General features: G+C 38.2%; 1 protein-coding gene across 2 annotated transcripts; it reads right to left on the minus strand.

The window, feature by feature from the left end:
* Positions 1 to 5,881: 5,881 nt before the first annotated feature.
* Positions 5,882 to 26,811, minus strand: VPS36 (vacuolar protein sorting 36 homolog). 2 transcript variants are annotated; one of them, XM_027647886.1, is made up of 14 exons: positions 26,629 to 26,811; positions 24,856 to 24,924; positions 21,312 to 21,382; positions 19,373 to 19,487; positions 17,836 to 17,925; positions 16,436 to 16,522; positions 13,485 to 13,517; positions 13,293 to 13,370; positions 12,754 to 12,888; positions 11,802 to 11,867; positions 11,180 to 11,244; positions 10,626 to 10,710; positions 8,104 to 8,180; positions 5,882 to 8,020 (listed from the first exon to the last, which is right to left on the minus strand). In XM_027647886.1, the coding sequence occupies exons 1-14, from the start codon at positions 26,722 to 26,724 to the stop codon at positions 7,927 to 7,929; spliced, it is 1,161 nt and encodes a 386-aa protein (XP_027503687.1). In that variant the 5' UTR covers positions 26,725 to 26,811; the 3' UTR covers positions 5,882 to 7,926. The 2 variants fall into 2 exon arrangements, with proteins under 2 accessions (XP_027503687.1, XP_027503696.1); XM_027647895.1 differs by lacking the exon at positions 13,485 to 13,517 and having other exon boundaries at positions 7,728 to 8,020.
* Positions 26,812 to 26,902: the final 91 nt, after the last annotated feature.

The following is a 26,902-nucleotide window of genomic DNA, read 5'->3' on the forward strand; positions in this document are numbered from 1 at the left end:
TGGCTGTGTTGGTGGTTTTCAGTGGGCATAAGGTGCTCTGTTGGTTTCCCCACTGCCAGCACAGTTGGGTTGGGAAGAAAATGTCTTTTTCTTCTGTTGGCATAAAAACAAGATCATGTAGTAGCACATATTGTCTACAGACCACCGGGTGTGAAAGCGGAATGGCTGGCTACCGAATTCCCTCTCTGCTCTGCGTAGGGGGGAAGAGATGTGACACTATGTGTGATTTCTATCTATGCAAAATATGCTAAAACCCTCCTCTTGCTGATATGAAATTGACCTCAAGTTTCCCAACGGGAGCAGTAATAATATCCTGACTCAGAAAGAGAAGCATGTGAGCCAAAGAAATTTCTATTCGCCTTCATCTGCACTGGCAAAGGAGAATTACTTGTGAAACCCCCAAAGCAGTGCTGGCTGGGATACAAGATAGTCATCTGTTGTGGATGATCAAGGTAAGGGCCAAAACGGTAATATAAATATTTGGTGGTTTAGGGGAAACTTAAAAAAGCTGGAAACTGGAGGCTGGAAAAAAGGAAGAAACTGAACCATGTCCTTTCCTAAATGATACCTCTTCATTGTTCAGGAAAATTTCTCGAGCTATTTAAAAAAAAAAAAAAAACAGAGAGAGAGAAATGTTGCACTGCCTGACTACAGTCTTGATTGGAAAACTGACAAGAATATTAATAATTTAATGACCAAAGGCATTTAAATTAATAAAAATAAGTAGAAAAAAAAAGGTAAAATTGTCAGACTGTTCAAAATTAGAAGCATAAAGCTGGTAAAGAACTTAAAAGAAGATGAGATCTGCAGTCAGTAATGTTGAGTGATAAGGTGTTTGTGTAATTTTAATATATATTTAAAACAAAAGACTGGTTGCTATTCAACTGATTCACTGTTATGTGAAAAACCTTTTAATTGGAATGCAAAAGAAACACAGTAAATTGTTCTGTTCTGGTTTGAGGGTGAAAAACAGATGATAAAGCCATGTTCCAGGTTGGTAAGAAAATAATTCCTGTACCAATGCAAGCCTGAGAATGTAAAATAAGAGCAGCTCCAGTTAAAGAACTTAAAGTCTGCATCTCTGGATAAGCTTGCATCCAACAGTTTGTAAATGTTATTTGCCCAATCACTTGTTCTGAGATGCTGTGGAGCTTTGAGACCACTGGATGAATTATCATCTGTGGGTTTTTATTGATTTAATTGGTTTGTAAAAAGAGAGCAGCCCTGGCTGATACAGAGCTGTCAACCTTACCCTGATTCCAGACACAGGGATGCAAAAGCTGATAATCAAAAGGGAGAGCACCATCACCAATGCCACTTGACAAAAGTTGGTGGAAAATGCATTTTAGATGAAGTTACAAGTTTGGTGAGTAAAGGGAGCAATGTTATAATGTAATAATACTTTACATTTCCATGTAGTAACCCCTGACATTTCCACCAAGGATGCTTCTGTAGAATTAGCACAGTATGCTTTAAAAAGATTAAGTGTTCACTAATTGGTCTCAAAATGTCCTTTTAATGTGTAATTTTCATGCAGAATGTATTTACCTAAAGATTTAAGTGTGGATTAGTCTTTAGCAATTTAAAACTTCATCAAGACCTAAAAGATGATCTAACATCTAACTGCTCAATTTTTCAAGTAACACACAAACTGGGAGAGTGGTAGGTTCTGAAGAAAAGTCACTACCACTGAGTAATCTCTGAGTAAGCCGGGCTTTAGTAAACAATACTTATTTTAATACACCTCCCATAAAATTACACATCTTGGAACAAAGATTGCAGAACATGCTTTACAGGATGTGCAGCTCCCTCCTGGGGACTCGTTACTTTACACAGATCTGGAGATCATACTGAGTTGTTATCTAATCTTGAGCTCCCACTGTCACACCAGTTAGTTCGTCCTGCTGCCCACAAGTTTGGAGCAGAGAACAATGTCACCTTACTTTGACAAGTCTTTTGCCACTATCCCACCTGAAAGTATTATTGCCAAAGCACAAGAAATATGACCTCGACCAGATTCCTATGAGGAAACACAAAACTCGCAGAGAGAGTAGTTAGCATGGGTATCAAAATAAAGAGATGATCAAGTGAAATTTCAACTGTCACTGTGAGAAATAATCACACACAACCATAGCATGAACGACAAGCCCTGAGGAAGCAAACCTGCAGGAAAACATCTGTAAGCTGCCAGGGAAGCTGCAGGGCAGGTTTAATCAGATGAAGCTGAATGAAACCTTTCCATCTACACAGTTGGCTAATAAACCCACTAAGGCTCAGGCTCATAGTTTTTCTACTGCGCTTAGGAAAACTCTGGCTTCGGATACCCACTGGGAAGCCTGCCTGCAGTGCACTTAGTCTAGTGCAGTTTTCAGAAGACCACCCTCAAACCCCACATTCCCTCTTAAGATGCCCACAGGAAGGAAAGTCCAGAAAAAGTCTGTCATATTTGCATCTGAGGTGTGTGGATAGGGAGTGAACGAGCACGAACATAGGTTCAAGCGCATGTTTGATAGCATGGACATGCTGTCTGTGTGTGATGGCTGTGAGTATAAAAACTGGAGGAACAAATTACTTCTGCAGTTAGGACTTTTGCTATAGCTTTCCCTGGGCCCCTGCTGGTGTTCACAACTCAAGGTGGTTATTAGGTAAAAGCCTTTGGAAGAGCAGAAAAAAGGACAATGTGGTGGGCAAAAAGAATCCAAATTATTTATGTTTAAGAAACAGTTACATTCCGGGACACCAGGCATGACAGGAACTCAGGCTTAATAAAGCACTTATTAAATATAAGGTCCAGTGCTCAGAAGTCAAAGCTAAACAAACTCTGATTATGTACACCAAAAACATATTTCCAACAGGTAATAGTCACCGGAATAATCTGCCAAGGGCTGCAGTAGGATTTCCCAGAAGATGCAACCTCTTATTGTTTCTAAAGAGAAACTCTACTTCAAACACAAATTAAGTAAGGGAAGTCTTACAGCCTCTGTTACCCGAGAGGTCATGCAAGATGGTCATAATACTCTCTTCTGGCCTTGTAACCTATAAATAGATTAGAGTCCCAGTGGAAAAAAAGAATTATCCTTATCTTGGGCTTTTCCAAAACACTGTGAAAAAACCAATAGGAACGCAGAAAGATCAGAAATAGTCACTTTGCAACAGTTGTGTCTGGTCTGGTATTTCTACTCATTTTGATTTTTACTGCAGAATGTCTTTTGAGATCTTCTTTCTTACTGCCAGAGTCAGCTGCTAACTAGTCTACGTTTGATAATCATAACAAAGGTTGGGTTTGAAGTTGGTGGGAGTTTTGCCATTCTCATCTAATGGGTGGATCAAACCAGAGTATCTTTGCAATTTAAGGACACACCTCAAATCCTCCATCCGATGCAAAATGAAACTCAGAGGAATTATGCCACACACACACACAGCTGCTGAGTCTGGCTGAAAAAACAGACGTTTCTCATATATCGTGTCAAATATTGTTATATTTAGGCAACATTTGAAAAGAATTCTACCTACATGAAGTGGGTCACTAAATAGCCACTATACAAATGCCATACCAGCCACAGACACAAATGTATTCTGTGCAACTGTGGTGCTTTTATTGTTCTTTGCAAAGAGAGAGTGCTTCACATAGCATGTGTCCTCCTGCAATGTTTTTTGGTTAGAATAAAATAACAAGTCCTGTCTTTTAGTTTCTGGGAGTGTTCTGCACGCATGAAGCAAGTGACACAGGAGCACCAATTTGTCTAATGGTTGACTTCAAGAATACAGTGAAACAGCATTTAGATTATCAGTCCCCTCCTTTACTTACTTACTGAAATAATTTTGATGATATTTTAAGTACCTAAAATAGTTTGAATTGACAAAATTACGTAAAACATCTGAATAGTCTGAGCCTTACGGTCACAGCAGGACTAGATTCAGAACAGTGCTGTGACTATTCCCCTTTTTACCTTGAACTTGCTGTCCAGCTCTGCTGTCAGCATGGCAGAGCAAGGTTTAATGTGCTCTTTCATCAGCAGAAATTTGAAGTCACAGCATTTGCAGTCCAGTGGGAAAGCAGGAGACCCAGGAGCCTACCTGGTCTTTGGTCTGGAGCAGAGATACGAAGCAGGGTGGTTCCTGTCAGGTGTACCTCTCATGAGCATGTACCAACTTCCAGGCTATGGGGTTTTCTAAAACTGAAGTTGTCTCAGTCACTCTTGAAACTTTTGTGTTTCCATGTTGTTTGTTTTTGTTTTTGTTTTTTTTTTAATTTGAATAATACTTTAATTCTAAGCCCCAAAGAAAAATTACTCTCAAGCCTGCTGGCCAGGACAACTACCTGGCAGGTATGGCAGACACTTGGCCCTCTGCTATAATAAAAGTATTTGAATGGATCCTTAAAGTACAGATCAATGTTGCCAACAGACAGGTCTAGATTATTCTCTCAGCTTGAGTACTTGTAGCTCAGTCTTGGGAGAAAAAAATGATAGTTGAGGTCTTCCCAGATGAAGATGACCTGGAACTACAGGGTCTTGTATTTCACATGAATGCCTAAAGGGCTGAGAATCAGGATGAAGTGGGAGCTGCAAGAATAGGAGAAGCAACGTAATTGTCAGATTTGTCAATCTAGCTCAACAGAAAATACATTAGAGAGGGAGTTCCTCCCAGAGAAAACAATGGTTTCTTATCAAATCCACAAGTAACTTTGAATTGGCCATTCCTGCCTTTTCAGTGCGTATTTTGAAAGAACTGTCCAATTGCAAATGAGAGCCTCCCTAGCTTCTGGAAGAAGGAACTTCTACTGTTGGCAACAGGCTCCTATCGTCTCCCACTACTGTCCTCGTGAATTCAGTGACAATACTCACTCTAATTTTAGAAGAAGCACAGTCAGGCTTTTTGGACAAACCATAAAAGTCCTGTTAGAAGAACTGAGCATCAAAGAGTTTAGCTAATCAATGTGCACCCAGTAATGATTATTAAAGATACACTTCTGAAGACTTCCAAATACACATATATGCATACTTTTCAGAGGAAAAAAATCTGCACTTCAGATATGGTCCAGAGTAAATCCGTGTTTCCATAGGCTGAATATAATTTTCCTGAAAACAAAGGCAAAGCAGAAACGGAAAAGGTGTACAGATTCCTGAGGAGTGTTTTCCTGTCAGATACAAAAAAGCCCATGTTTTCAAATGAAAAACATAATCATCATTCAAGACTGCTCCATAAAAAGCCAAGCACTTTTTGAGCAGACTTCTGTTCAAAGGACCATGTATTTGGGCAGCCCTGGTAAAATGAGGTAATGGTCATATATTGTGATACAAATATTCTAGGAATAATCAAACCAGGAAAGGTTCATATATGCACACTCTGTATTAAAACTGTAGGAATGGCAATTCCTACATCTTCCCCTCTTCTAGAATCCTGCTAGGAAACAGGACTGGACAATGACAGTTTAGGATACTGTCACGTACTAACATGGTACTACACTCCTGTAAACATCTCACTCCATTGTTCACCCAACAGCTGGCTCTCAGTATGGTTTCAGGTACATGATTTCTGTTGTATGTCAGCTGGGAAAACACATTTCACCTTCCCAGTGAAATGTCTGGCTCGAACTCAGACTGGTTCCCTCAGGAAAGTGGTGCTTTTGTAGACATCTGTAGCTTGACTGTTCTGGCTTGGATGGGTCACAGGCTACTCAGCAACAGAACTAGGGCATTCTAATTACATTTAATTCTGCCCTTAAATCAAAACTATCTTGCACCCTTTTAAGTACAAAGTGAGACAGTAAAAATTAGTTGTGCTTTAAATACCTGCCCCATGGAACCACAAGATTTTGATGTGTAAAGGTTTTAAAGCTGCTTAAAATATTTAGAAAGAAAAAAACTCAACAGAACAGTCTGTTTAAGAAAATGTTTTAATTTTATTACTTTCTAGTAGTCATTTTCTTATGTGTCATTTTCTCATTTTTCTCTAAACCAGCTATACAATTTACCCGATAGATTTCTTCTCTGTAGAAAAAGAAATCAAGGAAAAATATTGAGAAAGAAAAGCTTGACAAGGTACCATTATTGTAAATAGGCTGTATTATTATTGCTTAATTAAGATAACGAAACAGGTTGGAGGAACAGAGGCTGGGAGTTTACACTTTCCATTTCCTTTCAGGTTTTATTCTTTCTGCACAAGACATGCCCCCTTGTGGGGAGAGGTTCAGGCCCACAAACCATTGGTCTCCCATGACAGGTTTGGTATTGGGCAGAAGAGACAGTTGTCACAAAAAGCTTTTTGTATCTGAATTTCTCATTTTTCAGTCCCTCCCTAGAAGTGTCATCTTAGTGTACCTCACATTCAGTGGGTTGTGGAGAGGATGAAGAAAAGCAGCAAGCTGTAAGGCCCCCAAAGAGATGATACCAGGGGTTAACACAGTAAGAACAATGTGGAACTGGTTCCTTTAGCTGTGTCAAACACATTAGTTTTAGCACCCTCCTGGAGCAGAGGAAAACTGCCCTAAAGAGAGCACTGCACTAAAGTTTGCTTGTGACAAGAGGACACAATTCACTGAATCTAAATGAGCATCCTACAAACCCTAGGCATCATCACTGTAGGGATCTCTGCACTTTACTCCTTATTGGCAGGCTCTTAACCCATGTCTGAGCTATGGTAACACTGAAATAGTTCTGAAAATATTTTCAGGCTCTTATTAAAAGCCTTTTTGTCCTTTTTTGCAATGTTGATTTGGCCATTACAACCACAATGCAGTTACCTATATGTTGTCCTTGCCCATACCTTGAATTAATTTTGTTATTTACTAAAAATCGTCTCTTCAAAATGCCAAAAAATTAGGTGATGTGGATCATAAACATCCACTTAACTGTTATCATGACAACAGATCTTCAAGTAGTGTAGCAACTCCACTGGAGTTATGAAAACTGAGGCTATCAAATTGCATTCAGTGTGAACACAGGGTGAGGAATACCAAACAATATGATACCTTGTGATTATTAAGCACAGGGTGATAGTCTTCTTCCTCCATTCAATACTGAAAACATATTAATTTTCACATATGAGAGATAAGCAAACCAACTGTCTCCCCAAAACAGGTGACAGGCTGATGAAACAAACAAATGATCTTTTGTAAAAACTACAAGATAAAAACCAAGCCCATTAAAGCACAGAGACTGGAAGAGTGACAAGAGGCTGCTCCACTCCACTAGAGCAGAGAAAGGGCACCCAAAGTGCAACATAAATTGACAGGAAGGAGGATGGCAAGGAAAGAGAAGGGAGGAAGTCTGTGCTAACAATGTTTCTATCTGAGCTATTAGCATAAGATATGACAAAATAAACACCATGATTTCTAGATTCACATAAAATACAATAATCTCTCCTGCAGCAAGTTCTTTCTGTATCAAAGTACAGATCCCCAAGATCCTCTCTTAGAAAACTGTTCATCACGTCAGGGAGAAAGGGTTATTCTACACTGGTTTGTTCCTTACACCTCAGTACACATTTAACTGACTTTCCTTATCACTGCGGATACATCTGTCTGCTTTGTTGCTCTAGACATAAACAAACTGCAATTGGAGTACGCAGTAACCTGTCTTCTGGGTGCTGACCCTCATGGAAGACTACAGGGATATTCTCTCCACTCTCACTTGTGTGCAATCTTCATCTGAATTCTCTTGAAACTACAGAGCACACCAAATAAAATGTGAAAAATGACCGAGTTGGCTTGAGACAATCGACATGCTTCTGACTTTGTGATTTCTATTTCCTTTCAGTTCCATGTAAGAGGATTCAGCACTTGAAATACCTGAGAACTGTAAAGCATTGCAATGTTCATGTTTGTTGCAGCTGACTAACAAAATAAAATATTTAAGTCAGTTCTTGGAAGGATTCTGCCCTCTGCTCTCAACTGTTACATAAAAAAATTGTACACAAATGACATTAGCTTTGTGTCAGAAATAAATTTGGGTAGAATCTCAAGCCTTCCACTGAATCGTCTCTGCAAAGATGGCCCATCTTTTCAGCAAGAAGCAGCCTAGAGAAAGCAAAAGAAGACATGCTGTATTAATTGAGGACAACATGGTAACTAAAGTATTAAATACAGCAATTACTACTTACCTTTCTTTGGCTAAGAGAACAGACATCCCCACCAGCTTAGCAAACTCATCAGCTGTGAGAGAACCCTTTTCAGATACCTGTCAAAAACCAAATACACAAATAAACAAACTACAGCATTAAAAGAACAACAAAGTTCTCTCAGCTACTGAATCAGGTCTAGCCTCGAGAAGTGATAAATTGGTAGCAAATCCCTTGAGAAGAAAACTAGTTTGTTTACATTTTTAAAAAGTACAACTAATTATGACTATTTCCCCTTAAAAATATCTATTTTGTGCCTGGGGGAAATTGCCAAGTATAAAAAAGGACAATAGAAAAGAGTTAGATCTCTAAAAAAATTGTATGGTACCCTTTTCTTTGGATTTTTTTAAAAGATGCCTTGGGATAAAATGAATGGAAAAATCAGAATAGCTCAGACAGCAGTATACTGTCACTATAAGTATCTACACAGCCCAACTATATTAAGTGATTCTGCAAACACCAAAGCCTAAATAAGGAAATAAAAGACCTGTTCAGGGCAGGTCATCAATGCAGAAATTGAAGTCATCTCAGGTAGAAGTGAAGAATTTGAGTTTAAAATTTAAAATATAACCACTCCCTATAGGAAAATCCCCAAACCTTAGTACTTGACATGATATTATGGCATACTAGGGGGATAAGTAAAAGCCACCATCACATTCAGTTGATACAAAGGACTGGTTCAGTCTTGGGACTCCACACTTTGGCCCCTTTGTCTCAACCATGCTACTTAATACATGCTAAAATGAAACCTTCTCACACATGTTGGACGTATGCATGTTTGAAATGCTAGATAAATATTAGATATGAAGTCTAGACTTATTGCTGCATTGAATTTCCCAGATAAACATGTTTTATTACCCAAAAATTAATTAATTCTTCCATTTCTACATTGCTGTAGACTCATGCAAACTTGTAATTCTGGATGTAGTTGCCATTTCCTGCTTCCCACATAACTGGGTGGGAAGGGGTCTTTTGTGCATCATTCTCAGCAGTAGTCATTTTACAGAAACTCAGATTAAATTAATCCTAACATGAGATTTTAGGAAGCTAGGTGATCAAATCTGAGTAATGGAAGTCAGCTATACAATTGGTGATTAATTATCTTTCCTTCCCAAACCACTACTCTCATCAAGGGTGACTTTGGATTCCTTTGACATCCACGTCATTTCCTGCCTTCACTAGCCATTCAAATCACATCTCTCCCCTCTCTGAAACCTTTCACTTCTTCTCAGAACTTAATGTATAATGTACAGTAACATGAAAGTACAGGGTGCTTTTGGCCACAACTCTGATCTCATCTTCCTGTTCCCTTATGGGCTAGCCTTCCTCATTTGAAGTCTCTCCCTTACATTTTTCTATGGAGTCAAAGTCTCACATTAAGAAAATAACAGAAAAAAGGCACTTCGGTAATAAATCCACCATCTGTTACTTTTTCCAGTTTCTTGTTATCAAGAAAGGTTTTTCCTTTCCTTTCAAAGAGATAAGTACTCTTACTGAAGGCAACAAATATTTAGAAACCAATCAGAAAAAAACCTCTAAAATAGAGTAGGTATTTTTCTGCAAATATAAGGAAATAAACTGAAAATATTAACATATTTAAGCATTTTAGTTCTGTTAATTCAGAATGGAATCTTTTAGATGGCTATATACATTTCTCTTATCTAAAAATATTTTTGATGAGTGAAAGCTATATGGTAACAAATCATGGAAAATGCACTGAAGAGTCTACCTCATATCAAGTGAGAAGTTGCCTGCAATAGCTCTACTTTTTCTCAACTGCCCAAGACAAAGCCCTCTTTGACTTTAATATTTAACCTGAGATATACTGAATTAGCCTTTTCTCAAGTGTGTGAAAATCAAAAAATTACATTCCACTGAAAAAGACACAGAAAAATGCATCAAATAATGGGATAACAGGACTTTAAAGTGTCCAGAGGCAGCAAGACCACAAAGGTTTATGACACTGAACAATTTATACAATTTTTTTCCTGATGAAGCTAGCTTAATTTTATACACAATATTCTCCAACTGAGTGCTCATCACAGCAGCAAACTCAGTGCAAGATGTTACACATACAATGTACTGTTTTATGAAATAAAACCAAAGCAAACAACTACCTATATCAACCTTTAAGAGCTGCTTCCACTGCCTTCAAGCACATCGTGTTCAGTGTCTGAAATGGGCTTCTGTTAAATGAGGTGCTCAATACCTGCCACGAATTTCATCCTACTGCACAAGAGATCTGAAGGAAGGTTTTAGGTTAATAAAGTTTGAGAAGAGATGGAAAAGTGATTTATTCCTTAAAGAGAAAGCAATCACTAGACTTATTGCCTGCACTGAACTTTGAAGATGAGAAGTGCTATTTAAGTATTACTCTAGCAGATATGGAAGTGGAATATTTTGTATTTCGAAACCTCAAAAGGAAATTCTGTACCTCGAGTTTTTGTACCTAATGTATTTAATTTTCCCTAGTATGGTCAGGAAGGAAAATGAAGTACACTTACTGTTTCTAAAGCAGAAGCTACCATTTCCTCTTCATTATGAGACTGGAGTTCAATCACCATCACACCACTGTCAAATATCCGAAGCCTAAAATCAAAAAAGAGAAGTAAAGTAACTAAAAGCCCCGTGCACATCACCTATGGTCACATTTCTAATGCATCCACACCTATAACCACATTACAAAAGGGGGAAAAAAAAAATCCAAAAACCCCCAAACAAAAGCTGTAAAATGAACTTAAGCTTAATAGCATCTTCAAAATCTAAACAAACTGAAAAGATCAGACTATATGTCTGGTCTTGGTTAAACACTTTTCCCAGTCTGAAAAAATTATATTGGAAGTGAAACAAATAATGCCTTCCTAGTGAAGTGAACCATAGCTAAAAACTAGTACTTTGATGTAGAGTGGATATTGGTGCATACAGCAGCATCCTTTAAGCAAGTCTTTGTAGTAGATTTTTGTTGCTGTTGTATTTTTTTTTAAAAGGTAAAATATTAAATCATCATGGTCTGACCTCTGAGTGCCACGTTTCATAAATAAATCTGTAAAGCTCTTACCTTATTGGCAATTTCAGTGATTCCAGCATTTTACAAGCATTTACTAAATCTTCTGGTGACAGCAACTATTAAAATAGTAACACATATTTATTCACAGCTTGCATTTCAAGTATACAGTACAACACCAAAACAAACAGTTTTAATAACTACGCTATAAAATACACCAGGCCACACTTATTGTTAATTTTCTTCCTTTCTTTTGTGCAGTCTATTTTCTTGGCTTCTATGCTGCTTTCTGTTCCTTTATTATGTGTTCTATAATAATCCTTTTGCCTTGTTTACAGAAAGAATTGTTGTATTTTGTAAAAAAAAACCCCAAAACATTCACCATTCTTTAGTAGTTTCTGTCCTTTAAGTTTTCTTTTCAGATAAGGATGGATTTTTCCTTTTACATGGTATTATAAAAAGCAGCACACATTATCACAACTAGTAAAGGATACATAAATATTACATGGAAGAAGGAGAAAGGTAAATACAGCCTAATTTTAATAAAAGGCTGATCGCTTCTTGCTGTTAGACAGGTAGAATGAGCAATTGTTAGGGAACATTTTTACCCTTTTTCTTTAATTACCTTATCACAAAAGTACATGTTATAAAATATTTAACAAAAGCAGTTTCTCACCTCTAACCCTCGCGCACGATTCACCAGACAGTACACTTCCGTGAGCGACATGATCCCTCCTCGTTCCTGTGTTAAGCACAAGACTGGTAAGAGCAAAAGCATTAATCCAGTAAACACAGCATCTCCAGTCATATGTGACTGATTAAACAGGTAAAACACAGGAGCTACGTGATGGGCCTGAATGGAGAAAACTGAAGAGGTAAATCGTATCTTTCGCTAATCAGTTTAAAATACTAAACAGTAACACTACACCCAAAGACTGTGAATTACTTTGCTTTTAAAGCTAAAAATAAGTGTATGAAACAGGAACAAGAAATTTCAATATGTAAATCTATCAATCAATTTACCATTTTTGCTTTTCAAACAAACTCAGTTTTCCATTCTGATCACAGTAGGCAGCACACAGTTTTCACAAAAGTACTGTAACATGTATGTTTTTCAGTAGGAACATAGTCTTTTAAGTTGCAACATGAAATCCAACTTTTTGGTGAGAATCCTGAATTCTGTAATAGCTTCAGATAAATTAAACCAGGAGATATTACTAAGGGCACGTAATCTACTTAATAATTCTGTCTTATATTTGCAAAATATGTAAATTTTAAGCAGTTTAAAGACTTATTACTTGTATTTTCAGTCAGTGTCATTTCACTTTATTTTAAAAACGTTATATTCTGCAGCAAGAGATGAATGCAGGGCTGTTCAAATAGAAGAAAGAGCAATTGTACAACTTTTTAAGTCTCACTGATATTTTGTAAATAGAAGAATTCTGCAAATTCTTACGTATATTTAAACATTCAAAAAGAGGATATATATTCCTTCCATAAACATTGAATATGAGTCTGTGCCGCAAGATTTGAGACTTTAAAAAGAGGCACAGCACTACAGCCAAAACATGTTTACATTGAAATTCAGCAACACAGAGAAAATGCTGGTGCAAAATGAAGTACTTTACCTCTAATGGTGTCTGCAGCATTCTAGCTAGTTGCTTTGCCAGTTGCATGTGGTACTGTGTACCCGATCCATATGTTTCCCTAGTAACTGGATTAGCTATACCCATACTCAGTAGATAGGACTTGAACCTAATAGTCTGAAAGAGTAAACAGATAAATTTACAAGTACATCAGCTAGTGAATGATTCTGGTTTTTAAAAGTCTTTGATTTTATTACTATAAGGCAGTTTTTGTGAATAAATCCTTAAATTTACTACCAAAAAAGTAAATTGCTAACAAAGAGAAGGCAAGACTTTACACAATTTTTTTTTGACCAGCAGAGGTCAAAAAATAGAAAAAAATGTACAAACCCAGTAAAATCCTTGTGTTTAAGAAGCATTAAAAGAAAAATTAACACTAAAATAATAAATTCAAGAAGGGACCAAAACACAAAGAAACCAACCAGGAAGTGGTTTTTATTAACATTACATGCAATTAATAGATAGCTTTTTGCTTGTCATAGGCACATTTCTGTTAACTTTAAAAAATAAAATTCATTTACCTCATCCTCAGTGATGTCACCTTGTTTTTCTTTAATCTTATTAGCTATTGACTTGGATAATTCCACCATTTCCTTAGCCTGTCAAGAAAGACACATAGATAAGTCAACTTTCAGCTCGACAGAGAAAAGTATGCTTGAAACTGAGAAAACAAGCATAAGTCTACTTGGACAAGTGACACATGCCATACATACCTTCTCCATTAGTTTGCTAAGATCCTCAAAAGCCTGAAACAAAAAGCAGACAATGCAGATCAGTGTAATTTATCTTCATGGATACAGGAAGTTGCCGTTGTACACCTATCCAAGCTGTTCATAAAAGCTGCTATCCCTTTAGGTCAGTATGTTACAGTATGATATATCAAATATAATTTGTTGATGCATCTATTTTATGTCAGGTCTTTTAACTAAAATAAACATAAACAACAGAGAATGAAGAAGAGAATCAAACAACTGCACATTTTTCCAGTATGCAAACAGTAGTTCAATATGATTTATGAAGTCCACAATAGGAAGGAACAATGAGATACTGAGAAAAGATTAAACTGTTGAAGTTTATTATGCTCTCCTATAAACTGGGGGAATGTTTCTTGGTGGTGATGGCAAGTTTTCTTCCACCAGGTAACTCTCTCAGGAAGATCTATTGTTTCTGGCAGCAAGCCAGATGTAAAGATACAGATGTACTCCTCTGGACAAGATGATTTTACTTTAATCAGTAGATGTTACTAAGTTAATAAGAAACAGTCATTTCAAGTGAGCAAGGAAGAGGGTATATGTTTTCATGTGTATGCTTAACTGAAGGGACAAAACCTCTAAAAATGTGTGGCAACATCTTTTCATTTGAATGTCACAGTAAACTGCTATGGTCTCAAAAACAACTCCAACAACAGCACACAAAGGGTATTTTAGGCTTAAATAAAACATATTTTAAAACTAGCTGAAAGTGTACTGAAATTCAAAACTTTTAGTAATGAAAACCAACTAGCTTTAAAAAATTCATGTTTAAAAAAAAAAAAAGACCTAACAACACCACTAATGCACCTATATTAACAAGTGACTCTGTTCTCCCATCCTCATCAACACACATTCTCTCAAATACATGACATGTCCAGGTGGTCAACCTTTTCAAACAATCTTTTTTGAACAACTAATGTGAGAAAAATTCCTGAACCTTTTCAGGTAAACTTTGCCTGCTACACAGCAGCACCAAGCCCTCCAGTCACAAGAAAAGAAGGTTGTTCAGTTAGAGTATGTCAAATGACCAGATACCTACCTTGCCTACAGCTTCTAGTCACTGCTTCTGTTATTCCTGGCTCATTCTGACTAATCCCCCACTAGAAAGACACATTTTAGCAGCATTTTGACTCAATTGTTCCCATCTGCATTTAGGTGCCTTACTTAGAAGCTTACTGGTTTGAGATTGAACATGCAAACAAGAAAAGGAGATGCTTCTAGGAAGGGACAGGGTTTGCTTTTGATCTGAACACCTCCTAATGGTGCCAGTGTTTCTCCACTGACTGGAGAAGTTCAGCCTCTTAAGACTTGGTACCTGAGTTTAATGGGACACACCTAGGTTCAAGGGCAGAAAAGAAAATATACCACCGTAGAACAACAATTTACCACTAGGAGAACAAGAGCTTCTCTTTGGAGTATTTCTTCACTCCCTAATCTGCCAAATGCAATAATTTACAATAGATTTCTCAATCTCTGGTGTAAATCAACGTCCTTCTACTGTACTTGTAAATGGTATCAACAAGTTTTCTACCAAGGCTTTTCCCATCTTATTTCTAATCTCTATACCTGCATGAAAACATCATTCATGAAAAGAACCCTTGATTTAGCTAAATAAAGAGCACTGCTGTGTCTAACTCCTCCTCTGCCTGACTCACAGAGGGCAGGCCTGGAAACAAAGGGGAATGTGCACACACCTAACAGGAACTTCCTCAGATAAACAAAAGGCTAAAGAACTGGCTTCTTATCAGCACTGAACAGCAGATGCAGGAAGCCTTTTCCTGGAAGCCAGGGCACCATTTTTTAAATTAAGTCATTTATAACATTTAAAGCTGGAGGAAGGCAGGATTTTACAAGTCACAGCTTTCCTCTGTTCGTACAACACATACAAATGGATTTCTTTTAGTCTCCAACAAAGCTACTAAAGGAAAAAATAAGCAGACAATACCTTTTGAACTATATACACATGCATGAACCACAATACCTTTTGAACTACACAAAACTTCATTCATTACATTCCTCACAGACAGAAAGCAAAAAAGTTTAGTGCTACCAGTATCGGAAACAGCATGTGGCCTGCAAAGGTAAAATCATTTTCTTAGGTATTAGAGCAGGGAATGGCCTTTTTTCTCATGGCACGTTGAATCCCACAGAACTTTGCCACAAGAACAAATCTGTTGCATGTAGTTTATGAGTACTTCTGTATTAATCTCTACCACCAAGCAGAATCAGACTGTTTTTGAGGATATTGCTTTCAGGTATATATGAAGAAATTAAATGCCTCTGTTGTCCATCAGTAATGATATCTGGAATTCAACTACTGTGCTGTTTCTAGGGAAAAGGATGGTCTCTATCTAGCCCAGGTGTTTTGCAAAATGTACTTGTAATGTCTTGTTAATGCCTGGACTCCAAATCATTTTACTGTAATCATAATCCTAAATCTAACTTCTAAAAAAATAATTATGTATAAGATGAAAACCTAACTTCACCACAGTTATGCTTGGACCAGCATATTCTTAATATGTATTAAATTCTCAACTGAAACCAAAATTAGTGTTAAAAAAAAAAAAACAAGGAAAGAAACCCCCCCTCAGACACGTACAGACTCTTTCTGGACATGTATTTGTGTTCTTTCCCTGATGAACAGTCACTGAACTCAGATTTCTAATTCTACCAAAATTAATTTTATAAATAGACACTTAGTTTCAAAGAACAGTCTTTTTGAAAGAACTGTTTAAGTTACACTGACAAGCCAGTTAAACAAAATAAGTAAATGTAAATAATACATTCAATCAATTCAGATTCTCAACAAAAAGAAACAAATAGTCTCAGATGCTCCTGCCCCTAAAAGAAAGTGTGAATGAATGTAAATGGTTCAGACAGGTGGCTGACCTTGAAAATTCAGAAGTACCTACCTCGGAAATGTTTTTGTCAGTCTCTTTTCTTTTTTCCTCTAATTTCCTTTCAATCCCTACAATTCCTACAGCCCTTATTCTTCCTGCCTAAAAAAAAAAAAAAAAAAAAAAAAGAAGGAATCAAAATAAGAAATATTAAATTTTCTCATCTGCCTCACTGTGAAAATTAGAGGACAGGAAATGTTCCCCCAAAGAACAGATATCATTCATACATACAATATTTCATACATTTCTTGACAGTATTTTTTTAAACCAGAGTTAAAAAAAAACAACAATAAGTGTGAAACATGTACAAATTTGCTATACTAGACAGAAAATTACGTTATTATATTGAAGCTATTAATATGAAGAAATTTAATAGCCTGATCCAGACAGAGTATTCCGACTCATCTCAACTGTAGCCTCTCGAGTCCATGTGAACACACATTACTAGAGCTGTGGAAATGCCTGAGTGTATCTAAATATGATTACCTCAAGAAATCGAGCCTGAAGAAACACAGACATAGAAACACAATGCTAAGTGCAGTCTGATTTACCTTGCTGAGAAGTACCAGCATGGAGGTGATGGTGAAACTTTTACTAGATACCAAATGTGTTTTATAAGGGCTGGTACTTAAGTACCAGTGGTGCCAGCCCTCAAATCTCTGACTACAAGGCTTAGCACTGGTGTTAATGAGTTGCTATGACCTAAGAACAAGAGGTAAGGTATTTTCATTAGATTCTTCATGCAGGGTACAGGTTTCCCCATTAGTCCAAATGCAATTGTGCTTATAGGTACTACATTTGCCAAGGAGTACCAACGAGATTTGATGTTGAACAATTTTTAAATCATTTTATTCCATTCATACAGTACTGTATGTTCATATATGCAACATATTCATATAGAGAAACAACATCTACATGTTTATCAGAGTTTATAACCTAGAAGTATGCAGACAAATAAAGAGGGTAATCTAACCACTTAGCATTTTCTATAACAACTGTCCATTTAGAATATTCATTTAAATCAAATATACACAGGTTTCAAAGTTACATATTATATATTTGATATCCAGTCACAAAAAAAACCCAGAAATTGCAATTAAGACTAAAAATCTTGCAGCTTCATTAGATGTCTGATGCTAAATAAAATTATATGCAAGTAGATATATTGTATTTGCATAACTATGTGTATGCATGTCTGATCAACTACTCTAGTCTAAACAAACTCAAGAGAGGCCGCTGTGTTCTATCAGGTGCAAACTGCCAAGCAGAAACTAATTTATGCCAGCGAAGTAAAGCTGAATTGCCACGTGCCCATCATGTTGGTTAGAGAGGCATGCTGGATGCAGTATAGGGGGGCAGCAAGAAATGGAAACAAGAAATTACATACAGATGCTGCTCAGAAGCTCTGCACATACCTGTGGATCCTTGTTAACTTGCATGGCTTGACCAGTAGGCATGCTCTCCCATCTCCTTTGTGTCATTTCTTCTGATAATCGCCTATAGAACTGCAAACATTAAAGAGTGACAACAGACATTCCATAAACTGTGCAGTGTACCTCTGGGTATTTTTACCCAGTGGTAGATAAAATAAACTTCACTATAAGATAAAATGTGGTAACACCTACATACCCATAGTACAACATCCATTATCTGGAAATTCTTAATGTCCAGTCTTCAAAAATACACAGAGTAGGAACTATGTAATCACTAGTTCAACTCATATAAGTATTTCTATTGTAAAATATTTCTTTCAGATATTCAAAATGTTCCAAACCATGCTAAAGTTAAAAATGTTGAGGTTTCCTCAAAGGCATGCTTTTTAGAGGAAGGAAAGTTGAACAATCCAATTACTACTGATCTGTTAATTCAACAATATAAAAACAACCACACAGATCAATTACACTTATATGTTTATTGTTAATACCAGAAGGTGGCATTAGTTAAATACTTAACACTTAGTGTATCCCACTGACCAATAAATAGAAAGAAAATCTATTCCATTCTTATGGTTGTTCAGGTTCACAGGAAAGTGTTCTGAAGTTAAAGAAAAGCTGGGGTGTAATTGATATGCTGGGAACCAGTAAGCATAGTAAATTTAATTTTCAGACACAAATCTAACATTAAAATAAATAAGGTTATGATTAGGCAAAACACCCATACAATTACAACTATGCATAAATCTACTGTTGTTAATCTGAAAACTGCTCATAAAGAAATGAAAGTGAGTCTGATCCCATACATGCATTTATAGGGTATTTTTAATTACTTCAATGAAAATCTGATTTTCTGTAGTGAACAGGTACAGTTTTTTTCATTGTTTGAAGTTAAAGTTCTCAGTCTCTTCAAATGAGGATCTTACACTGTGAAATTTCTTTACAGAGTGTAATTTCTTTGTCTTTTAGGATGAGACTTGTTTTAAAAATATATTAAAATTTTCTTAGAATGCTCAGAGCCTTTGAGGTTTGGTGTAGGTAAAAAAAAAAGAGATTTATAAAGCATAAAATGAAAAAGTTTTGAGGCAACAAAAAGTGTTCAGCAATAAAATTAGAGAGATGACTAAGTTGTCTGATTCCTGTTCAGTAGAGAGGTAGCTACACAGAAACATCTTTTACTCTGTTAAACATTTAACAGATTTCAGAGATGTCATTTTGGAAAATCCTATGTTCAATTTACTAGATTAAAAAAAAGAATTGTAAGATTATACTAAAACCACTGAAGTAAGGATAAAGCCTAATAATGGCTCTTGACATTTTTTGAACTCTATTTGCATCATTTAACCAAAGTATTGAATAAGGAAGACTTGCAGTGTTTGTCTTCCAAAAGGATGTATTGAAAAAGCTCCACCTCAAAAGTAAACACGGAAAGATCATGGAAAATTATCACTAACACAGCAAGAGGAGAAAAGCATGTCCAAATATCTGATGTGCTTGGCTTGCATGGTATAAAACTTACCTCAATCTGCCCATGTTCTTTGAAAGAAAGCTTGATATAGGAATATTTGCTGCTTTGGAATGGACCAGGTTCTTTGTTTGAAGAAGCAGGGTGAAGATGAACTACTATTTTGGCACTAAGAAAAAGGTAAAGGAAAGAGAAGAAATCTCTGTAATATCTAAAAAAATTATTTCTACAATCAAAGTTAACCATCTCATCAAAACCTCTTTTAACTTTATCTCACATAAAGAGCTAAAGTGCATGAACAAATGCTTTACATTTGTCCATCAACATTTAAATATTTTGACTAAGCAGATCTTGCATAAAAACTGTTATACCATCTGAAACAGCAATATTGCACAAATTTAAAATGTACCTACCATCAGTTCTTCAGAAATAAGCACAACAAATTTTAAAATTTCAAGTAATTATTTCTGACAAATCTCATTGTTGTCATTCCATTTGTCAGTAGTTATTGCAAGTCAAAAGCCAAAATATACTGTCTTTGCCACAGGAAAACAGAAGGTCTCAATTTTATGTTTAACCTATTCCACTGGCATATGTCACTTGTGAACACTGTATGTGAATTTGTCCAAAATCAACATTCAAAGGTAACATGCATGGAAATAACAGTCTAAAATGACACCACCAAAACAAACTTTCAGATAATATTATTTTAGGAACATTAACAGACTCCTATCACAACATGACTGCAAGCTGGCCATTCCCATCTCATTTTACTGATACTCTTTGCATTGGTCTGTATTTACTTGACTTCTCCAGCATTAGTGAATTACCTGATTTCTTCTGGATATCCTCAGCATACCAAACTGACTGTAGGCTGAAAGCAGATGTCAGCTATGTATGTATTTTTCCAGTTAATGTTTTTCCTCTTTTTTCTTGTGAAACTTAGAATCATAGAATCATTTATGTTGGAAAAGACCTCTAAGATCATCAAGTCCAACTGTTAACTGAGCACTGCCAAGTCCACCAAAAAACCATGTCCCTAAGATACCTCCAGGAATGGTGACTCCACCACTTCCGCAGGCAGCCTGTTCCAATGCTTGACATCCCTTTGGGTGAAGTTCCTAATATCCAATCTAAACCTTCCCTGACACAACTTGACACAATTTCCCCTTGTCCTGTCACTTGTTACTTGAGAGCAATAAGGTCTCCCCTGAGTGTCCTTTCTCTAGGCTAAAGAACCCCAGCTCTCTCAGCCGCTCCTCATAAGACCTGTGCTCCAAACCCTTCACCATCTTTGTTGCCCTTCTCTGGACACACTCCAGCACCTCAATGCCTTTTTCAAGTGAGGGACTCAGAACTGAACACAGGATTCAAGGCGTGGCCTCACCAGTGCTGAGTACAGGGAGATATTCACTGCCCTGGCCCTGCTGGCCACACTATTCCTGACACAGGCCAGGATGCCATTGGCTTTCTTGGACACCTGAGCACACTGCTGGCTTATACACTCCTTTATGCACATACCTACTGAATTAGTTACTCACTCACTGGAAACGCTTGAGTTCCTTCTAACCATCACTAGCATTTCCATGCTCAAAATCAATCATACAGTTATGAAAAGTCATATAATATGGAATCTGTCAAAGCTGCTATTCCCAAAGAGTTCTGTGGCACAAAGGACTAATATTAGCTTTCAAATTTAGATCCAGCAAAATCACTGTTGTCATTTATGACTAATCAAATAATAATGGCATGCTAAAACATATACTCGTTCATGATTACAAGACAGTTATCTAACAAATCACATCAAACAGTGCTTTGTCATGACTCTCTTACACATCTGACCTCAAATGAGGAAAGCAGGTCATTGTGGCTGTCAATCTGCAAATTTAGATTGCAAATGGAACTTACCACGAATAATATATAATATTGGGTACCTCACATAAAATGCATATGCAAAGTATTCATCTGAAAAGGACTGTGACAACCACCCTACCTTTTTCCTATCCCGGATGATTGCTCTTCAATAAACACGATCTGAGACAGAGGTACAGCAATGCAGCACTCCTGGAACAAACAACACAAGCATTAGTGAAATTAAAGCTATACCCTGACTACTCATTCTCTAAACCCAAGTGTTGTCTTTCCCCATTTCACAGACGGTACCGATTTCTACAGGTGCTGCCTGAGGCACTCGACATGAAATATGATGGTAACAATAGAAACAATCTATTAAAGAGAAATATATGTAGAAAAATAACATAAAACTGAAACTGAGTTCTAGTTAATAAAAAAAAAACAACTAACAAATTTAAGTGTCAGTGTGTCAGCTTTAAAAACCTAAAGTAGATTCATAAGTGGACTAAGATCTGAAGATTTGTTGAATTTCCAAGTTCAAAATTTAAACACTAAAATTGACACACTACTGTATCTTATCCCTGTAGGTGCACAATACCCATAGGTTCTTAACATTTTTGCACTGATTTTATTTGGGAGCTAAAGCAATACCCAAAATCAGCAGCCTTCTAAATGTTGAATCTCTGAAACACTAGACTATTGTCTGAGTGCAATACAAATTTTTCAATTTATCCTACATTGAAGGACCAAATCCAGTGCTTGATGCATTTCAACACACATTTACTGGACTGTGCTTTAGACAAAACAAAGAAGAGCAAGAAACAAGACTGTATCCATCTATCAGAGACTAAGTTAAAATATGCATCTGAGACAGAAATTGCTACGGGAATGATTCAAAGCATTTAATTAGGTGCCCGGTCTTGTTTTTGTGAACATCCTTTGGTGAACATAATTTTCCACACAACAGCTTGGTGAGTGACACAGTCACACAGAATAAAGGAAACACAGGTTGCAAGTCCTCTTTGGACCTCTCTTTTCCATCTGCCATGAGGGTGTGCCTAGCACCACTTTACAATGAACACTGTAAGAGGGCCCTCTCAACCCCTACTACCAAATTGTTCCTCTTTACATGGAATAATTAAATAACCATTACATTGGAGATCAGGTGAGTATACATGAAGGAACTCCAACTAATAAGTAGATCTCTTATTGGCAAAAACATGGGTTGTATTTCCTGTTCTTAAAAACTCTTTATGCAAAGTTACCCAGATTCTTCTATGGCTCCAGTTTCTGTAGCCATTATGTAGAACAGTTACTGTTTGTAAAATACCCACAAAATTCTGGACACCTTAAAGACATGCAATATGATACTTCTGTTAAAAAAACAATTTGAAAACAACAAAAAGTTCAACTATATATAGCATGCACACTGTCAAAATGATTGATTCATTTAGTTCACATCTAGAAAGTTATGAACTCATTGTAAGCACAAGGGCTTACAATGACTCCTTCCTCATTAGAGAACTAGACAAAGGAATACGAAAATAGAAATCTGTTAAAAATGCTGTGTGTTTATTTGGAAATCTTTTTTCTAATGTCTCACGCTCACATTATGCATGATTTAATCATTTAAAATGCTGTACAAAACATATCTACGTAACAAATGTTACAGAATTCCTTTTTTTTTTTTTGAAATCACTGTATTTTCTATCCTGTTCAACTGCAGATGGTATATAGAAACAGCACCTGTAAAACACAGCTGTCTGTGTTTGTCAGAAGGTTTGCTATGTTCACCTAAGAACAAGTGCCCCATTTATTATTAAAGTTTTCTGACACAATAGAAGGGGACTCTCTACAAGTTTATTCCAGGCAAGCTAGCTAAGGTTTCTAAGTCTGATATTACACCACAGCTGAGCTTAGGCAACAGTTCACCATGAAAATAAAAGGGCACTGTGCTCCCCATGTTTCAGTCGCGAGAGCCTGAAAACTAGTCAACTTTCTTTACCATACTAACAAAGTTCATTGCATCTCCATAATCAGAACTGGGTAACTCTTGTCAGCCTCTGGGACATGTTTTTGCCCCTTCTGTTAATCAAGCCTGGAGCTTGTCAGAATCTTTGCTCAGTTCAAATAATTCTTTTTCCTTATTCTCCAGGGTTCTCCTCTGCTGATTTAGGAAATTCAATGATCTTGAAAGAGTACAGGAAATCGTGTGGCCTAGGAGCAGAGGGAGAAGTTGGGAAAAAGAGAGAGATGTCATTCTTTTGTTGGAAAGGAGAGAATAAGGATATGATCAGTTCTAAGAGTTGCTGAAGTCATTATGTCTAATGTTACTTCAAGCAAGCACAAAGTTCAAGTGAGAAGATTAGAAGCACTGCATGTTGCAGTACATGGTCACCTCTCAAAAAGAGATGCTTATGAAGAAATAAGAAGTGATTAACACATGGTTTAGCACAAACTCATGTTGACTGTGCAAAAAGCACAGTTAATTTATGCAGAACAGCTCACAAACTGGACAATCAACTCCTGACTTGTGAACAGTAACCCCACCCTGGGCATTTTGAGACATTTGTACCAAAAATATTTCTACTATTCCTGCAAACAACCCCTAGAGAAAAAGAACATATTGTTTTGCCAAATTTAAGAACATTCTTGGTGACACTGCCTTCAGAAGGCTCTTAGTAGCTACCTGCTTTGGAGTAAGGATGTGCATACGTGGTAGGGAACAGCCATTGGGTGGGAGAGGTGCTTGTGCTACCCTTGCACAAAACCAGCCCAGTAGAATATAATTCGCCTTTGAAAAGATGTCACCTGAATGTGCTGTCTAAACTTTGGCTTCCAGGGTTAAATTTCGAAATTACTGAGTCCAAAAGCATAATCCAACTTGGTCTGAGGACTTCAACTTCTCCTTCAATTGCACCTGCAGTGTGGTGCATGTTTCACAGCCGATGCTTAGAGCTTTGTATGTGTTTGTAGTTTTTCTCACTCACCTCCAGCCTGCAATCTCAGGCTGTGGGTTGATGATACAAAGCATTCAGCAGCAATGTTACCACACTGTAGTTCTGACAGTGCTACTTAACCTCCAACTAACTGTCCACAGCAGTACGGACAAGTGTTCTGGCTTACTGAAGAGACGGTTCAGCACAGGAACAGGCAGCTGGGAGGGACAGACCTGTGCAAAATAATACTGCCACCAAACACATCCTATTATCAAATCACAGTCGTGGACTATACGGTGGGAGCAGAAGACAGGGAAACTTGAACTTGAAACCAATGAGGAAGAAAAGGTCTTCCTAGACAAGGAGCATGGGAGAGAACTTGATGTTATGATTTGCCTGACATATTCAACTTCAGTCTCAAAACCAATGGTTTTTAGTGCATGATACCAGGCTCCTTGCTCCTTTATTTTTGTGCCAAAGAAAAGGAAAGTTTGTAGGATTCATTCACATCCCTTCTCATGTCTGCATGGTTATTTTATTAAAGCAGAACTGGGTCAAAGAACTTTCCTCCACATAATTTTCTTTCCCCTATGAGCCAAAAAACTGACTATACTTGTAAAAGAAAACATGCACAAAGGAAGGAAAAATCTCCTCTTTGTGTGCAGTTTTTTCATTCCAATCTACTTGTAGTTTATGATGGAATTTACAGCTAAATGACATACAGGAGACAAAAGTGGGACTTACATGATTCTTCTGATCCCTCCAGATCAGTCTATGCGTGCTAAGCAGTAAAACTCCACTATCAAATTTCACCTAAACCAGAAAAATAAAACAGATCAACAACAAATTTAACCAGTAAGTTGCATAAATACTGATCTTGGAAACATTACACCTTACTAGACATAGCAATCAGATTCAACGAGCCAATATTTTGAGAACACCTCCCCTTTTTTTCAGAAATCAAAATACATGAAGTTTAGGAAACAATGGAGAAAATAAGTATAAAGGGATTAGATATACACAAACTTCCTTTTTAATGGGTATAAACTTTGTCCCCTGGAAATCCTAAGGGATCCTCCCTCCATATACTGTGCAAGATATACAAACATTTAAACAACCTTCTAAGAAGGTGCTACACACAGTCTGAAATCTTCCATTCTATCACACAGGAGTATTGTTTCTATCCATCTTACTGTTGAAAAGCTCTTTATTTATCAGACAGCAAACAGTATCTGGAAAATCTGTGCTAGCAAATTGCTTTCTACTTGTAAAATCTGATGCACACTTTTACAGCTTTCTGTGAGAGCGTGCAACTGCTGTGGTGTGGAAAATGGAGAGATCAAGAGTCGGTCCAGCAGTAAAACAAGGCAATAAGCAGGTTGGCTCAGACAAATGAAGGGTCAGTACCCTTGATGACCAGAGCGCCAGTGCATTTTGCAGCTACCAGGACAACTCCAGTGCGAGTTGTGCATCAGGCCCCGCACATGACACCAAAGTCACTGTGTAGGGCAACACAGGGAAGGCTCGGCCCTGACAGCTCAAGCGGTGGAAGGTGCTTTGTGACAGCAATGCCAGCACACCCTGTGGGGCTCCCAACCCTCCCTCCATGTAGCACACACTGTCCAAGGCCTTTCTCACAGAATCATAGAATCAGTTAGGTTGGAAAAGACCTCTGAGATCATCGAGGTCAACCTATGACCCAAAATCATGTCACCTAGACCATGGCACTGAGTGCCATGTCCAGTCTTTTCTTAAACACCTGCAGGGACAGTGGCTGCACCACCTTTCCAATGTCTAATCACCCTTTCTGTGAAGAAACTCCTCCTAATGCCCAACCTAAACCTCCCCTGCTGCAGTTGAAGGCTATGTCCTCTTGTCCTGTCACTAGTTACCTGGGAGAAGAGAGCGACCCCCACCTGACTACAACCTCCTTTCAGGTAGTTGTAAAGAGCAACAAGGTCTGAGCCTCCTCTTCTCCAAGCTAAACAACTCCAGCTCCCTCAGCCGCTCCTCATCGGACTTGTGCTCCAAACCATTTATCAGCTCCATTGCCCTTCTCTGGACACGCTCCAGCACCTCAATGTCCTTCCTGAATTGAGGGGCCCAGAACTGGACACAGGACTCGAGGTGTGTCCTCACCAGTGCCGAGTACACTGGGATAATCACTGCCCGAGTCCTGCTGGCCACACTACTGCTGATACAGGCCAAGATGCCACTGGCCTTCTCGGCCACCTGGGCACACTGCTAGCTCATGTTCAGCCGGCTCCCAGAGCCTGAACTCCGCCCTAACAATCTCCTCACGGACATAAATCCCTCCAGACTCTGGTGCAGAATGTCCTCCCAAGCTCCCGCCCGATGCTCCGCCAGCAGCCCAGGCCCTCACACCCCTCATGTCGCGCCCTCGCTCGACACCACCCACACTCACGGCTCTGCCGCCCCCTTGCCCGGGGCCTGCGGCCTCCTCCCCACTCGGGCTCTGCCGCGCCGCCAGGCACCGCGCGGGGCCGCCCCCGTCACCTTCTCTTCCCCGTCGCTGAGGCGCACGCCGCGCTGCTGGACCACCAGCGTCTCCCCCAGCTCCAGCAGCCCCGTGGTCCACGAGAACCTGTCCATGGCCGCCCTTCCCTTCCTCGGCCTCACCGAGCTGCGGCGGCCGCTCCCCGCCCGCAGCCGCCAGGCGCGTCGGGACCGTGCGCGGCCGCCCCGCGCCCTCTGGCGGCGGCTCGAGGAGCGGCCGCCATGTTCCCCCGCCGCGCGGCGGAACGGGAAGGCCGCGCCCCACTCCTCCTTC

Source organism: Corapipo altera, unplaced genomic scaffold, assembly GCF_003945725.1.
Source record: "Corapipo altera isolate COAL_440 unplaced genomic scaffold, ASM394572v1 0, whole genome shotgun sequence".
In the NCBI taxonomy this organism is placed as follows: Eukaryota; Metazoa; Chordata; class Aves; order Passeriformes; family Pipridae; genus Corapipo; species Corapipo altera.